Here is a 15,952-nt window from a genome sequence, read left to right as displayed (position 1 = left end):
GGCAATTTGGGGGGGTCAGGGGGGTATTTGGGGGTCGAGAGGGGGCAAAGTGCACTTTGGGGGGTATTTGGGGTGTTGGGAGGGGATTTGGGGCACTTTTGGGGGGTCCTGGAACACTTTGGGGGTGTCCAGAGGGGTATTTGGGGGTCAAAAGGGGGAAAAGGGCACTTTGGGGGGGGTCAGGGGTGTATTTGGGGGTCGAGAGGGGGTGTTGGGGCAATTTGGGGGGTATTTGGGGTGTTGGGGGGTATTTGGGGCACTTTAGGGGGGTCCTGGGACACTTTGGGGGTGTCCAGGGGAGTATTTGGGGGTCAAAAGGGGGCAAAGGGCACTTTGGCGGGGGGTCAGGGGGGTATTTGGGGGGGGCAAGAAGCACTTAGGGGGTGCTGGGGGGGTATTGGGGGGCCAAGGAGGGGTGTCGGGGGGCTTCCGGGATAATTTGGGGGTGTCGGGGGGGGTCCTGGTACCCCGGGGGGGGTCTCAGAAGCGGGGGAGGCAAAAATGGGGGGGGCGAGGGGAGGGTCAGGATGGGGAGGGGGTCCCGGAATTGGGGGGGCGATGGGGGGGGGTCCTGGGGGAGAAAAGGGGGGGCAGAAACATGTGGGGGGGTAGAACTGGGGGGGGTGTCAAGATGGGGAGGGGGTCCCGGAATTGGGGGGGCGATGGGGGGTCCTGAGCCCAATGGGGGGGGTCCTGGTGACCCCAAGAGGGGTCTTAGACCTGGGGGGGGGGGGGAGATGGGGGGGGGGATAGAAGGGGGGGGTCAGGATGGGGATCCCGGAATTGGGGGGGTCCTGAACCCCATGGGGAGAATGGGGGGGGGGTTGGGGGGATCCTGGTGACCCCAAGGGGGGGTCTCAGAACCGGGGGGGGGCAAAAATGGGGGGGATAGAAGGGGGGTCAGGATGGGGATCCTGGAATTGGGGGGTGATGGGGGGGTCCTGAACCCCATGGGGGGGGGGGGGGGGGATTTGGGGGGGGTCCTGGTGACCCCAAAGAGGGGTCTCAGAACCGGGGGGGGCAAAAATGGGGGGGATAGAAGGGGGGTCAGGATGGGGATCCCGGAATTGGGGGGTGATGGGGGGGTCCTGAGCCCCATAGAGGGGGTCGGGGGGGGGGGGTCCTGAACCCCATGAGAGGGTGTTTGCGGGTGTCCTGGTGACCCCAAAGAGGGGTCTGAGAACGAGGGGGGGGGTCAGGAATGGGGGGGCGGGTGGAAAGGGGGGGGGCGGTCGGTGTCAGGGGGTCCCACAGCGGCCTCGGGGGGGGGGCAGAGGGGGACGGAGAGGCCTCGGGGGGTCCCGGCGGGGGTTTCGGGGGGGGTCCCGGGGGGGGGGGGGGTTACCGGGCTGTCCCGGGGCCGCGGATGTGGCGGCGGCGGTGACGGTGACGGAGGCGCAAAATGGAGGCGGCGCCGCCGGGACCGAAACGGGGGGGGGAGGGGGGGGGGGGGATCGACCCCCCCGAGAGAAACACCCCCGGGAGAAATAATGGGGGAAACCGGGAATATATGGGGGGAAAACCGGGAATATATGGGGGGAAAACAGGAATATATGGGGGGGAGGGGGGGGGGGAATCGACCCCCCCTGAGAGAAACACCCCCGGGAGAAATAATGGGGAAAACCGGGAATATATGGGGGGAAACCGGGAATATATGGGGGGAAAACCGGGAATATATGGGGGGGAGGGGGGGGGGAATCGACCCCTCTGAGAGAAACACCCCCGGGAGAAATAATGGGGGAAAACCGGGAATATATGGGGGAAACCGGGAATATATGGGGGGAAACCGGGAATATATGGGGGGAAAACATGGGAATATATGGGGGGAAACCGGGAATATATGGGGGGAAAACATGGGAATATATGGGGGGAAACCGGGAATATATGGGGGGAAAACATGGGAATATATGGGGGGAAACCGGGAATATATGGGGGGGAGGGGGGGGGGAATCGACCCCCCCGAGAGAAACACCCCCGGGAGAAATAATGGGGAAAACCGGGAATATATGGGGGGAAACGGGGAATATATGGGGGGAAAACCGCGGGAATAAATGGGGGGGAACCGTGGGGGGAAATGGGGGAAAAACAGCGGGAAGAAATGGGGGGAACCGCAGGATATGGGGGGGAAAATGGAGGGAAAACACGGGAATAAATGAGGGGGAAACTGCGGGATATGGGGGGGATAAATGGGGGGAATGAGGGGGGCACTGGGACATGGGGGGGGAACTGGGGGGGCACTGGGATGTGATGGGAACTGGGGGGGAAGATGGGGGGACTGGGACATGATGGGGGGACTGGGGGCTAGAACGGGGCCACAACTGGGAAGAGAACTGGGAGAACTGGGGCCGGAACTGGGCCGGAACTGGGAGAACTGGGGCCGGAACTGGGCCAGAACTGGGCCAGAACTGGGGCCAGAACTGGGCCAGAACTGGGAGAACTGGGGCCGGAACTGGGCCAGAACTGGGATGGAACTGGGGCAGAACTGGGAGGAAACTTCTAATAAACTGAGGCCAAACTGGTGCTGAATTGAGACAGACTGGGATGGAACTGGGACAGAACTGGGACAGAACCATAGACTGAACTGGGACAGACTGAGACTGGACTGGGGCAGAACTGGTGACAGAGTGGGGTGGAACTGGGACAGAACTGGGATGAAACTGAGACTAAACTGGGGCAGACTGGGACTGAACTGGAACAGAACTGGGGCAGACTGGGACTAGACTGGGACAGAACTGGAATGGGACTGGAACAGACTGGGACTGAACTGGGACAGACTGGGGCCAAAACTGGTCCTGAACTGGGACAGAACCATGGACTGAACTGGGACAGACTGGTCCTGAATTGAGACAGACTGGGACAGACTGGGACTGGACTGGGGCAGAACTGGTGACAGAGTTGGGTGGAACTGGGACAGAACTGGGATGAAACTGGGACTAAACTGGGGCAGACTGGGACTGAACTGGAACAGAACTGGGACAGACTGGGACGGAACTGGGACAGACTGGGACGGAACTGGGACAGACTGGGACAGAACTCAGATGGAGCTGGGACAGACTGGTGCCGAACTGGGACGGGCTGGTGCCGAACTGGGACGGACTGGGGCCGGACTGGTGCTGAACTGGGACGGAGTGGGGCCGAACTGGGACGGGCTGGGGCCGAACTGGGACGGGCTGGGGCCGAACTGGTCCCCCCACAGCCCCCGGTGGGCCTCTCCCCGCGGGCGGGGCCGGGGGAGGCGCTTCGGCCTCGTTTTGCCGCGCTCGGCGATCTCCGCCCGCGATTCGGCAACTTCCGTCACCCCTCGGCTCTTTCCGGAGCCACTCGGCAACTTACGCCATTCCTCGGCTCCTCTTCGGTAACTTCCGCCACTCCTCGGCTCCTCCCGCTCCTTCCCTGTTCCGCTTCGGCAATTTCCGTCACTCCTCGGCTCTTTCCGGAGCCGCTCGGCGCTCTCCGTCCGTCCTCGGGCACCTCCGACCGCTCCCACCGCCACAGCGACGCCAAATCCGAGTCTTTCAGCCTCTTTTCGGCGTTTTTAGGAGGCAAAAAAGCCTTTAATCGGATCTCCATCGCCCCTGTGCGGCGAGGCAGGAGCTGAGGGGGGGGGAAGATGTTTCCCATTTCCATCCCTATGGATCGATTTATCCCTGGGAAAGGCCGGCGGCAGGAAAAGATGCTCCGAGAGGAGGGAAAGGCGCTCCAGGAGGTGAAAAGGATGTAGTAAGAGCGAGGAAAGATGCTCTATAGCGAGAAAAGGTGTTCTGAGAGGTAGAAAAGGTGCTCCAAGAGGTAAAAAAGATGCTCCAAGAAGAAGAAAAGACACCTTAAGAGAAATAAAGACACTCCAAGAAGTAAAAAAGATGCTTCAAGAGGAAGAAAAGATGCATTAAGAGAAAGAAAAGACACTCCAAGAGGAAGGAAAGACCCTCTAAGAGGAAGGAAAGATGTTCTAAGAGGAAGGGAAGAGGCTCATTGGTAGAAAAGATGCTCTAGAGGAAGAAAAGATGCTCTCAAAGAAGAAAAGATGATCTAAGAGGAAGGAAAAATGCTGTAAGAGAAAGAAAAGATGCTCTTGAAGAAGAAAAAATGCTTCAAGAGGAAGGAAAGAGGCTCTAAGAGGAAGGAAAGAGGCTCTGGAAGAAGAAAAAATGCCCTAAGAGGAAAGAAAGAGGCTGTAAGAGGAAAAAAAAGATTCTCTAAGAGGAGGAAAATGTGCTCTGAAGAAAAGGTGCTCTAAGAGGGAAAAAAACGTGCTCTCAGAGGAAGAAAAGAGGCTCTAAGTGGAAAAAAAAGAGGCATCAGAGGAAGGAAAGATGCTCTAGAAGAAAAAAAGATGTTCTAAGAGGAAGGAAAAATGCTCTAAGAGGAAGAAAAGATGCTTAAAAGAAAGAAAGATGCTCTAAGAAGAAAGAAAGAGGCTTTAAGAGGGAGTAAAGAAACATAGGAAGAAAGAAAGATGCTCTAAAAGGTAAAAAAGATGCTCTAGAAGAAAGAAAGGCGTTCCAAGAGGAAGGAAAGGTGTTCTAAGAGAAAAAAGGATCTTTTAAGAGGAAGGGGAAATGCTCCAAGAGGAAGGAAAGATGCTTAAGAGAAAGAAAGATGCTCTAAGAGGAAGAAAAGAGGCATCAGTGGAAAGAAAGATGCTCTAAAAGGAAAAAAAATGCTCTAGAAGAAGAAAAGGAGTTCCAAGAGGAAGGAGAAATGCTCCAAGAGAAAGGAAAGATGCTTAAGGGAAAGAAAGATGCTCTAAGAGGAAAAAAAAGATGTTCTAGAAGAGAAAAAAGGTGTTTTAAGAGGAAGAAAAAACGCTTAAGGGAAAGAAAGTTGGTCTAGAAAGAAAGAAAGAAGCTTTAAGAGGAAGAAAAGAGGCATGAGGGGAAAGAAAGATGCTCTAAGAGGAAGAGAAGGTGGTCTAGAAGGACGAAAGATGTTTTAGGAGGAAGGAAAAATGCTCCAAGAGGAAGGAAAAAGGCGTAAGAAAAAGAAAGATGCTGTAAGAGGAAAAGAAGATGCTCTAGAAGAGGAAAACGTGCTCTAAGAGGAAGGAAAGTGCTCTAAGAGGAAGGAAAGTGCTCTAAGAGGAAGGAAAGGTGCTCTAACAGAGAGAAAGATGTTCTCAGAAGAAGAAAAGATGTTCTAAGAAGAAAAGAGGCTCTAAAGGAGGAAAAGATGCTGAGAGAAGGAAAAGGGCCGTGGAGGAACTGGACAAGTGTGTCCCAGCGAACCTAATGAGGCTCAACGGGGGCCAAGAGGGACGTGGACACCGCAGGGGTGGAACTGGATGGGCTTTGAGGTCCCCTTCGCCTCAGCCCATGGCGGTTCCTTCCCGCCCGCTCTCTCCTCTCCCGCCATTTTGCGCTGCCTCAAACCTCTCCTCTCCCCCCATTTCGCGCTGCCGCGCCGAAACCACGCCCCCAAACCCATAAAAGGAGATGGCGCCGCGCGTAAACCACGCCCCCTGCCGAGGTTATAAAAGGCGGAGTCGCGCCCTCAAGCCTTCCCCCCCCCCTCCTCACGCACCTCCTGGAGTCTATAAAAGGCGGCGCAGGCGGCGCCGCCGCTCAGTCGCGCTGAGGAGCGCGAAGCGGCCGGAGGCAAAAAGGGGGGGAGCTGTGTTCGCGGGGAGCTCGTGAACTGGGGCTTTCCCCCCCCCCCCCCTCAAAAGGCTCCCGGCGGTGTGTGTTGGGGGCATTTTACCCGTTAACGGGGGTTTTGCGTTTGGCAGCGAGCGGCGCGGGGCCGCCTCACCACCGCCGCCATGCACGGGGGGCCGCCGTCGGGCGACAGCGCCTGCCCCTTGCGCACCATCAAGCGAGTGCAGTTCGGCATCCTCAGCCCCGATGAGATGGTACATGGCGGGGGTGAGGGGGGGTAGTTGGGGGGGTTTGGTGGGGAGGAGGAGGATGAGGCGGCATTAGGATGGGGGGGGGAGAGGTAGGAAATGGCGGCGGAGACAGCGAGAGAGGGGGTAGAGGGGCCCTCAGGGGCGGGTGAGGCGAACAGCGCCCCCCAGAGGGCGGGGGGGGAGGGTTGGGGGGCCCTGGAGGGGGGACTGAGGGCCTCTGGAAGGGATTTGAGGTGCCTCGGAGGGGCTCTGGGGGTCCCTGGGAGCCTCTAGAGGGGAATTGGGGGGCACTGGGGGCCTCTGGAAGGGATTTGAGGTGCCTCGGAGGGGCTCTGGGGGTCCCTGGGAGCCTCTAGAGGGGAATTGGGGGGCACTGGGGGCCTCTGGAAGGGATTTGAGGTGCCTTGGAGGGGTTCTGGAGGTCCCTGGGAGCCTCTAGAGGGGAATTGGGGGGCACTGGGGGCCTCTGGAAGGGATTTGAGGGTGCTGAGGAAACTTGGGGCCACTGGGGTGCTCTGGAAGGGATTTGAGGTGCCTCGGAGGGGCTCTGGGGGTCCTTAGGATCCTTTAGAGGGGAATTGGGGGGCACCAGGTGCCTCTGGAGGGGAATTGAGGGTCTTGGGGGGCACTGGGGTCCTCTGGAAGGGATTTGACATGTCTTGGAGCAGCTCTTGGGGGTCCGTGGGAGCCTCTAGACGGGAATTGGGGAGCACCGGGTGCCTCTGGATGGGAGTTGAGGGTCCTGAGGGAACTTGGGGGGCACTGGGGCCCTCTGGAAGGGATTTGAGGAGCCTCGGAGGGGCTCTGGGCGTCCCTGGGAGCCTCTGGAGGGGAATTGGGGTTCCTCGGGGGCACTAGGTGCTGCTGGGCGGGTCTTGGGGGGCACTGGCAGGGTTTTGGGGGTCAGTGGGTGCTCTAGAGGGGAACCAGGGGGCCCTGGGTGCCTCTGGAGGAGTCTTGGGGGGCCTGGCAGCCTCTGGAGGGGAATTGGGGTTCTTGGGGAGCCCTGGGGGGGCAATGAGAGGCCCTGGGTGCCTCTGCAGGGTCCTCGGGGGGTGTCTTGGGGTACCCTGGGATCCATGTGGATCCACTGGGGGTGTTTTGGGGTGCCCCCCATGTTTGGAGCTTTTGGGGTGTCCTGGGGGTCAGTGGGTGCTGAAGAGGTGATTTGGAGGGGGCTGAGGGGTTGTTCCCCCGTGCCTCAGTTTCCCCTTTTCTCCCCCCTCCCAGAAACGCATGTCGGTGACTGAGGGGGGCATCAAGTACCCCGAAACAACGGAGGGGGGGCGCCCCAAACTGGGGGGGCTCATGGACCCCCGCCAGGGTGTCATCGAGAGGACGGGGCGCTGCCAGACCTGTGCCGGTGAGGGGGGGGCCTCTGACACCCCCAAACTCCCCCCCACACCCCCAAAACTCCTGAAGACAGCAGAGCAAGGGCTCTTTTTTTGGGGGGGAGGACATGGACTCTTTTGGGGGGGCTCTTTTTGGTGGGGGGGCGGCTCTTGGGGGGGGCCCAGTTCCCTCTTTGGGGGTCTCTTTCTGGGGGCTCTTCTCTTTTGGAGGGGCCCTGGAAGGGGTTTGGGGGGGCTTCTCTTTCCTCTTTTTTTGGGGGTGCTGTTCCCTCATGGGGGGATCCCTTCTCTTGGGGGGGGAGACTGTCATCTTTTGGGGTCTCCCGCTTTCATTTTTGGGGGGGGGTCTTTGGAGGGGGAGGAGCTCTGCTTTTTGAGGTGCTCACCCCTTATTTACCCCCCACCCTCACAGAAGCTTCACCTCAACCCCAACCTCTGCTCCTTCTGGGCCCCCCTGAACCCCACAGGGGTCCCCCCGAATGCCAGGTGCCCCCCTAAATATCGGGGTGTCCCCCTGCAGGTAACATGACGGAGTGCCCGGGCCACTTTGGCCACATCGAGTTGGCAAAACCCGTCTTCCACGTGGGTTTCCTGGGGAAGACGATGAAGATCCTGCGCTGCGTCTGCTTCTTCTGCTCCAAACTCCTGGTGGACTCGGTGAGACCCCAAAACTAGGGGGGGGAACCCCAAAAATGGGACTTTTGGGGGGTAGTTTTGGCCCCACCCTTCGAACCACAGGGATGCGGCCCAGTCCTGCTCAGGGGTGGATGTGGAGCAGGAGCTCTGGGTTCCCAGTGGGGAACTGGGACCACTCGTGGGGGATTGGGGGGCGCTGGGTGTTCAGGGGGTGCACTGGGAGCCTCTGGAGGGGAATTGGGGTTCCTGGGGGGCACTGGGTGCCTCTAGGTGGGTCTTGGGGGGGCGCTGGGTGTTCAGGGGGTGCGCTGGGAGCCTCTGGAGGGGAATTGGGGTTCCTGGGGGGCACTGGGTGCCTCTGGGTGGGTCTTGGGGGGGTACTGGGTGTTCAGGGGGTGCACTGGGAGCTTCTGGAGGGGAATTGGGGTTCCTGGGGGGCACTGGGTGCCTCTGGGTGGGTCTTGGGGTTCCCGGGGGGCACTGAGGGGCTCTGGGGGGCACTGGGTGCCCTGGTGGGAAACGGGGGGGTCACTGGGTGGGTCTTGGGGAGCACTGAAAGGGACTTGGGGGGCAGTGGTTGCTCTGGTATGGAATTGGGGGTCACTGGGTGCCTCTGGAGGGGCTTTGGGGGGCACTGGGTGTTCACCAGGAGGGGAACTGGGGTTCTTGGGGCGACGAGGTGGGGGTGGCAGTGGGAGAAGGGGACAAGGGGGGGTGACACTGAGAGGAGGGGACACGGCGAGAGGGACGCGGTGTTGGCACGTCTCCCTTGGCCGTTGTAGCCATGGAGGTGGTGGGCAACCATGTTGGGTCGGTGCGAAGCCCCTCGCGGCCCCCAAATTGCAGCTTCTGACCCCAAATCATGTGGGTTTGGCACAGAACAACCTCCTCGTGGCCCCCAAATTGCCCCTCATGGCCCCCAAATTGCCCCTCGCGGCCCAAAATAGCAACTTCTGACCCCAAAGTGTGTAGTTTTGGTGCAGAACAACCCCCTTGTGACCCCCAAATTGCTCCTTGTGACCCCCAAATTGCCCCTTGTGGCCCAAAAGAGCAGTTTCTGACCCCAAACCGTGTGGTTTTGGTGCAGAAAAACTCCCTTGTGGCCCCCAAATTGCCCTTCGCGGCCCCCGAATGGCATCTTCTGACCCCAAAACGTGTGGTTGTGGCGCAGAACAACCCCCTCGTGTCCCCCGAATTGCCCCTCGTGTCCCCCAAATCGCATCTTCTGACCCCGGAGCGTGTGTTTGTGGTGCAGAACAACCCCCTCGCGTCCCCCAAATTGCCCCTCACGGCCCCCGAATGGCATCTTCTGACCCCGAAGTGCATCTTCTGACCCCGAAGCATATGGTTTTGGTGCAAAATAACCCCCTCGTGTCCCCCAAATTGCCCCTTGCGGCCCCCAAATGGCATCTTCCGACCCCGGACTGTGTGGTTGTGGTGCAGAACAGCCCCATTGCGACCCCCAAATTGCCCCTTGTGGCCCGAATGGCATCTTCCGACCCCGAAGCGTGTGGTTGTGGTGCAGAACAACCCCCTCGTGGCCCCCAAATTGCCCCTCGCGGCCCCCGAATGGCATCTTCTGACCCCGAAGCGTGTGGTTGTGGTGCAGAACAACCCCATTGCGACCCCCAAATTGCCCCTGGTGGCCTGAATGGCAGCTTCTGACCCCGAAGCGCGTGGTTTTGGTGCAAAATAACCCCCTCGTGTCCCCCGAATTGCCCCTCGCGGCCCCCGAATGGCATCTCCTGACCCTGACCGGTGTGGTTGTGGCGCAGAACAACCCCAAGATCAAGGACATCCTGGGCAAGTCGAAGGGGCAGCCCAAGAAGCGCCTGACGCACGTCTACGACCTGTGCAAAGGCAAGAACATCTGCGAGGGCGGCGAGGAGATGGACCACAAGTTCGGCGTGGAGCAGCCCGAGGGCGACGAGGACCTCACCAAGGAGAAGGTGGGGACCCCCTGCCCCAAAACTGCCCCCCTTCGGGGAGCCCGGGGCCTCGTTAACACCCCGGGGCCTCGTTAACTCCAGGTTGGTGCCTCTAAGTCCCCTAAAACAGCTCTGCTTCTCGTTAATGCCCCCCCTTTCCCTCGTTAATGCCCCCCCTTTCCCTCGTTAATGCCCCCCCTTTCCCTCGTTAATGCCCCCCCTTTCCCTCGTTAATGCCCCCCCTTTCCCTCGTTAATGCCCCCCTTTCCCTCGTTAATGCCCCCCTTTCCCTCGTTAACGCCCCCCAGGGCCACGGTGGCTGTGGGCGATACCAGCCTCGCATCCGTCGCTCCGGCCTGGAGCTTTACGCCGAGTGGAAACACGTGAACGAGGATTCGCAGGAGAAAAAGATCCTTCTCAGCCCCGAACGCGTCCACGAGATCTTTAAGCGCATCTCGGACGAGGAATGCTTCGTTCTGGGCATGGACCCCAAATTCGCCCGTCCCGAGTGGATGGTCTGCACCGTCCTGCCCGTTCCGCCCCTCTCCGTCCGCCCCGCCGTCGTCATGCAGGGCTCAGCGCGCAACCAGGTGGGGACCGCGCCGCGATTTTGGGGTGTCTGTGTGGCTCCCGGGGGGTCTGGAGTCTTGGCAGGCTTCCCTTGGAGGTTTTGGGGTGTCTGTGTGGCTCCCAGGGGGGGTCTGGGGTCTTGGCAGGCTTCCCTTTGAGGTTTTGGGGTGTCTGTGTGGCTCCCAGGGGGGGCCTGGGGCCTTGGCAGGCTTCCCTTGGAGGTTTTGGGGTGTCTGTGTGGCTCCCGGGGGGGGCCTGGGGCCTTGGCAGGCTTCCCTTGGAGGTTTTGGGGTGTCTGTGTGGCTCCCGGGGGGGGGCTGGGGTCTTGGCAGGCTTCCCTTGGAGGTTTTGGGGTGTCTGTGTGGCTCCCAGGGGGGGTCTGGGGCCTTGGCAGGCTTCCCTTGGAGGTTTTGGGGTGTCTGTGTGGCTCCCAGGGGGGGCCTGGGGCCTTGGCAGGCTTCCCTTGGAGGTTTTGGGGTGTCTGTGTGGCTCCCAGGGGGAGTCTGGAGTCTTGGCAGGCTTCCCTTGGAGGTTTTGGGGTGCCTGTCTGGCTCCCGGGGGGGGGTCTGGGGTCTTGGCAGGCTTCCCTTGGAGGTTTTGGGGGTCCTGATGAGGATATCGGGGTTCTCTGGGTTAGGTTTGGGGGTCGCTTTGTGGGTATTGGGGTCACTGGAGGAGGTTTTGGAGGTCCCCGTGTGGCTCTTGGGGACCCTGGGGTGAGTTTGGGGTCCCTATGTGGATATTGGGGACCCTGGAGGAGGTTTTGGGGTCCCTGTGTTGATATTGGGGACCCTGGAGGAGGCTTTGGGGATCCCAATGTGGATATTGGGGTTTCTGGGGCAGTTTTGGGGTCCCTGTGTTGATATTGGGGACCCTGGAGGAGGTTTTGGGGTCCCTGTGTTGATATTGGGGACTCTGGAGGAGGTTTTGGGGTACCTGCATTGATACTGGGGTGCCTGGAGGAGGTTTTGGGGGTCCCAATGTGGCTATAGGGGATGTTGGGACAGTATTGGGGTGTCTGTGTGGATATTGGGGGTCCCTGGAGCGATACTGGGGACCCTGGAGGAGGTTTTGGGGGTCCCAATGTGGATATTGGGGTTTCTGGGGCAGTTTTGGGGTCTGTATGTTGATGTTGGGGTTCCTGGAGGAGGTTTTGGGGGTCCTGGTGTGGATATTGGGGTGCCTGTGTTGGTATTGGGGTCCCAGAGGCAGTTTTGGGGTCCCTATGTTGGTATTGGGGTTCCTGGAGGAGGTTTTTGGGGGTCCCGGTGTGGATATTGGGGCTTTCCTGGGGTAGTTTTGGGGTTCCTGGTGTGATATTGGGGTGACTGCAGGAGGTTTTGGGGGTCCCTTTGGATTTTGGGGTTCCCCCGTTGGCTTTTGGGGTGTCCGTCCCTCAGTTGTTGGGGCCCATGGTCGATGGTTTTGGGGGTCTCCAATCCGGTGTCTCGGAGGATCCTCCGGCGGTGTTTCCGGGTGGGCTCTGGGCTGTGCTGTGAGGCCGCTGTGGGTTGGTTTCGGGGTGCCCCCGTGGGTTTCGGGGTGCCCCGCGCTGAGTGTGGGGTCCCCCAGGACGACCTGACGCACAAGCTGGCCGACATCGTCAAGATCAACAATCAGCTGCGGCGCAACGAGCAGAACGGCGCCGCCGCGCACGTCATCGCCGAGGACGTCAAACTGCTCCAGTTCCACGTGGCCACCATGGTGGACAACGAGCTGCCCGGGCTGCCCAGGGTGCGGGAACGGGAACGGGAATGGGGCGGGAACGGAGCGGGAACGGGAACGGGGCGGGAACGGAGCGGGAACGGGATGGGATGGGGCGGGATGGAGCGAGGACGTCAAACTGCTCCAGTTCCACGTGGCCACCATGGTGGACAACGAGCTGCCCGGGCTGCCCAGGGTGCGGGAACGGAGTGGGATGGGATGAGATGGATGGAGCGAGGTGGAATGGGATGGATGGAGTGAGGTGGGATGGGGGGAGTGGGATGGGATGGGATTGGATGGAGTGAGGTGGGATGGGATGGATGGAGTGAGGTGGGATGGGATGGATGGAGCGAGGTGGGATGGGATGGATGGAGCGAGGTGGGATGGGATGGATGGAGCGAGGTGGGATGGGATGGATGGAGCGAGGTGGGATGGGATGGATGGAGCGAGGTGGGATGGGATGGATGGAGCGAGGTGGGATGGGATGGATGGAGCGAGGTGGGATGGGATGGGATGGATGGAGCGAGGTGGGATGGGATGGGATGGATGGAGCGAGGTGGGATGGGATGGATGGAGCGAGGTGGGATGGGATGGATGGAGCGAGGTGGGATGGGATGGATGGAGCGAGGTGGGATGGGATGGATGGAGCGAGGTGGGATGGGATGGATGGAGCGAGGTGGGATGGGATGGATGGAGCGAGGTGGAGTGGGATGGATGGAGCGAGGTGGAGTGGGATGGATGGAGCGAGGTGGGATGGGATGGGGTGGATGGAGCGAGGTGGGATGGGATGGGGTGGATGGAGCGAGGTGGGATGGGATGAAGGGAGTGGGATGGGATGAAGGGAGTGGGATGGGATGAAGGGAGTGGGATGGGATGAAGGGAGTGGGATGGGATGGAGTGAGGTGGGATGGGGTGGAGTGAGTTGAGATGGGACAGGATGGAAGGGACGGGATGGACAGAGTGGGATGGGACAGGATGGAAGGGATGGGATGGACGGAGTGGGATGGGACAGGATGGGATGAAGTGGGATGGAATGGATGGGATGGGATGGAACAGATGGGATGGGATGAAGTGGGATGGAACAGACGGGACCGGATGAGGTGGGACACAACGGGATGGACGGAGTGAGATGGGATAGGACGGGGTGGGACGGACGGGGCGAGGTGGAGTGGGCTGAGATGGGATGAAACGGGCAGGATGAGGTGAGGATGGGGGGGTCAGGACGGGATGGGGTGGGGGTGCGCGGCTCCGCGGTGACCCCGTTTCCGCCGGCAGGCGATGCAGAAGTCGGGGCGGCCGCTGAAGTCGCTGAAGCAGCGGCTGAAGGGCAAAGAGGGCCGCGTGCGCGGGAACCTGATGGGCAAACGCGTCGACTTCTCGGCCCGAACCGTCATCACCCCCGACCCCAACCTGGCCATCGACCAGGTGGGCGTCCCGCGCTCCATCGCCGCCAACATGACCTTCGCCGAGATTGTCACCCCCTTCAACATCGACAGGTCGGGACTGGGGGGGGCGTTTGGGGGTCACGGAGTTGTTCGGGGGGGGTTTGGGGGGTGTTTTGGAGGTCACAGAGTTGTTCTGGGGGGTTTTGGGGGGCGCTTTGGAGGTCACAGAGTTGTTCTGGGGGGTTTTGGGGGGCGCTTTGGAGGTCACAGAGTTATTCTGGGGGGTTTTGAGGGTGTTTTGGAGGTCACGGAGTTATTCTGTGGGGTTTTGGGGGTGTTTTGGAGGTCACGGAGTTGTTCTGCGGGGTTTTGAGGGGCGTTTTGGAGGTCACGGAGTTATTCTGGGGGGTTTCGGGGGCGTTTTGGAGGTCACAGAGTTATTCCGGGGGGTTTCGGGGGTGCTTTGGGGGTCACAGAGTTATTCTGGGGGGTTTTGAGGGGCGTTTTGGGGGTCACAGAGTTATTCTGGGGGGTGTTTGGGGGCATTTTGGGGGAGTTTTGGGGGTCACAGTTATTTTGGGGGGCGTTTTGGGGAGGTTTGGGGGACATTTTGGAGGTCACAGTTATTGTGTGGGTGTTGGGGGGGGGTTTTGGGATCCCCCCAAACCCCAAATGTGACCCCAAATCTCCCCCAAACCCCAAATGTTTCTCCAAACCCCGAATCTCTTTCCCCAAACCCCAAACGTGACCCCAAACGTCCTCTCCAAACCCCAAATCTCCCCCTGAACCCCACATTTCTTTCCCCACACCCCAAATGTGACCCAAAACGTCCCTCCAAACTCCGAATCTCCCCCAAACCCCAAATGTGACCCCAAATTTCCCACCTGAACCCCGAATTTCTCCTCCGAACCCCAAACGTCCCACCCGAACGCTGAATCTCTCCTTCTAAACCCCAAATATGACCCAAAATGTCCTCCCTAAACCTCAAATCTCCCCCCAAACCCCGAATGCAACCCCAAATCTCCCCCCCGAACCCCAAATCTCGCCCCTGAACCCCGCTTTCCCCCAGGCTGCAGGAGCTGGTCCGCCGGGGCAACAGCCAATACCCCGGGGCCAAATACATCATCCGCGACAACGGGGACCGCATCGACCTCCGCTTCCACCCCAAACCCAGCGACCTCCACCTCCAGATCGGCTACAAGGTGAGGGCACCCCAAAACCGGGGCAGATGCGCCCCAAAACCGGGGCAGATGCGCCCCAAAACGGCTCCTCCGGGGCCACAAACGACATCGCGGGGGGAAGTGGTGGTGTTTTGGGGCTCAATTCCTGATTTCGGGGTCTCTGAGGAACTGAGAGGGGCGTCAGGGTTTGGTTTTGGGGTTCAGGGTTTGGTTTTGGGGTCCCTAAGCTTCAAATATTGGGGTTCAGTCCCCAGTTTGGGGGTTCACGAGGAGTTTGGGGGTGTTTGAGGGCAAACGCTGAGATTTAGGGTCTCTGAAATGATGCTTTTTTTGGGGGTGAAACCCTTGGTTTGGGGTCCCTGCTCTGCTTTTGGGGTTCAGCCCTTGATTTTGGGGTTCAGTGCTTGGTATTGGGGTCCCTGAGCTTCAAATATTGGGGGGCTGGTTCATGATTTTGGGGGTTCACAAGGAGTTGGAGGCGTTTGGGGCCAAACGTTGAGTTTCGGGGGCTCGGAAATGATGGTTTTTTGCGGTTCCCCCTGGGTTTTGGGGGTCCTTTCCTGGGTTTTGGGGTCCCCCCCGGGTTTTGGGGTGCAGGGTGACCCCCGTGTGTCGCAGGTCGAGCGCCACATGTGCGACGGGGACATCGTCATCTTCAACCGTCAGCCCACGCTGCACAAGATGTCCATGATGGGCCACCGCGTGCGCATCCTGCCCTGGTCCACCTTCCGCCTCAACCTCAGGTACCCCAAAACTGAGCCCCTGCACCCCAAAACTGAGCCCTGCGCCCCGAAACCGAGCTCCTGCGCCCCAAAAATGGTCCTTTGCACCCCAAAACTGAGCCCTTGTGCCTCAAAACCAACCCCTGCCCTGGTCCACCTTCCGCCTCAACCTCAGGTACCCCGAAACCGAGCCCCTGCACCCCAAAAGTGGCCCTTTGCACCCCCAAAACTGAGCTGCACCCCAAAACTGGCCCTTTGTGCCTCCAAACTGAGCCCCGGTACCCCAAAACTGGTCCTTTGCACCCCAAAACTGAGCCCTTGTGCCTCAAAACCAACCCCTGCCCTGGTCCACCTTCCGCCTCAACCTCAGGTACCCCGAAACCGAGCCCCTGCACCCCAAAAGTGGCCCTTTGCACCCCCAAAACTGAGCTGCACCCCAAAACTGGCCCTTTGTGCCTCCAAACTGAGCCCCGGTACCCCAAAACTGGTCCTTTGCACCCCAAAACTGAGCCCTTGTGCCTCAAAACCAACCCCTGCCCTGGTCCACCTTCCGCCTCAACCTCAGGTACCCCGAAACTGAGCCCCTGCACCCCAAAAGTGGCTCTTTGTGCCCTCAAAACTGAGCTGCA

At 60.0% G+C, this 15,952-nt stretch overlaps 1 protein-coding gene across 2 annotated transcripts in view; it reads left to right on the top strand.

The window, feature by feature from the left end:
* Window positions 1-5,495: 5,495 nt before the first annotated feature.
* Window positions 5,496-15,952, top strand: part of POLR2A (RNA polymerase II subunit A) — a 40,489-nt gene continuing 30,032 nt past the window's right edge. Inside the window, exons 1-9 of one of the 2 annotated variants that reach the window (XM_054052733.1) lie at window positions 5,496-5,848; window positions 7,076-7,208; window positions 7,718-7,854; window positions 9,609-9,782; window positions 10,070-10,351; window positions 11,904-12,065; window positions 13,311-13,531; window positions 14,490-14,622; window positions 15,220-15,344. In XM_054052733.1, the coding sequence (XP_053908708.1) occupies window positions 5,759-5,848; window positions 7,076-7,208; window positions 7,718-7,854; window positions 9,609-9,782; window positions 10,070-10,351; window positions 11,904-12,065; window positions 13,311-13,531; window positions 14,490-14,622; window positions 15,220-15,344 (1,457 nt within the window). In that variant the 5' untranslated portion in view covers window positions 5,496-5,758. Of the gene's footprint in view, window positions 5,849-7,075; window positions 7,209-7,717; window positions 7,855-9,608; window positions 9,783-10,069; window positions 10,352-11,903; window positions 12,066-12,163; window positions 12,232-13,310; window positions 13,532-14,489; window positions 14,623-15,219; window positions 15,345-15,952 lie in introns of those variants that run through there. The other variant, XM_054052734.1, reaches the window with a different exon arrangement.

The sequence above is a fragment of the Cuculus canorus genome, chromosome 36, assembly GCF_017976375.1.
Source record: "Cuculus canorus isolate bCucCan1 chromosome 36, bCucCan1.pri, whole genome shotgun sequence".
Taxonomy (NCBI): Eukaryota; Metazoa; Chordata; class Aves; order Cuculiformes; family Cuculidae; genus Cuculus; species Cuculus canorus.
Note: the sequence above shows the minus strand (reverse complement) of the source record. Positions and strands in the feature narration are given on the sequence as shown.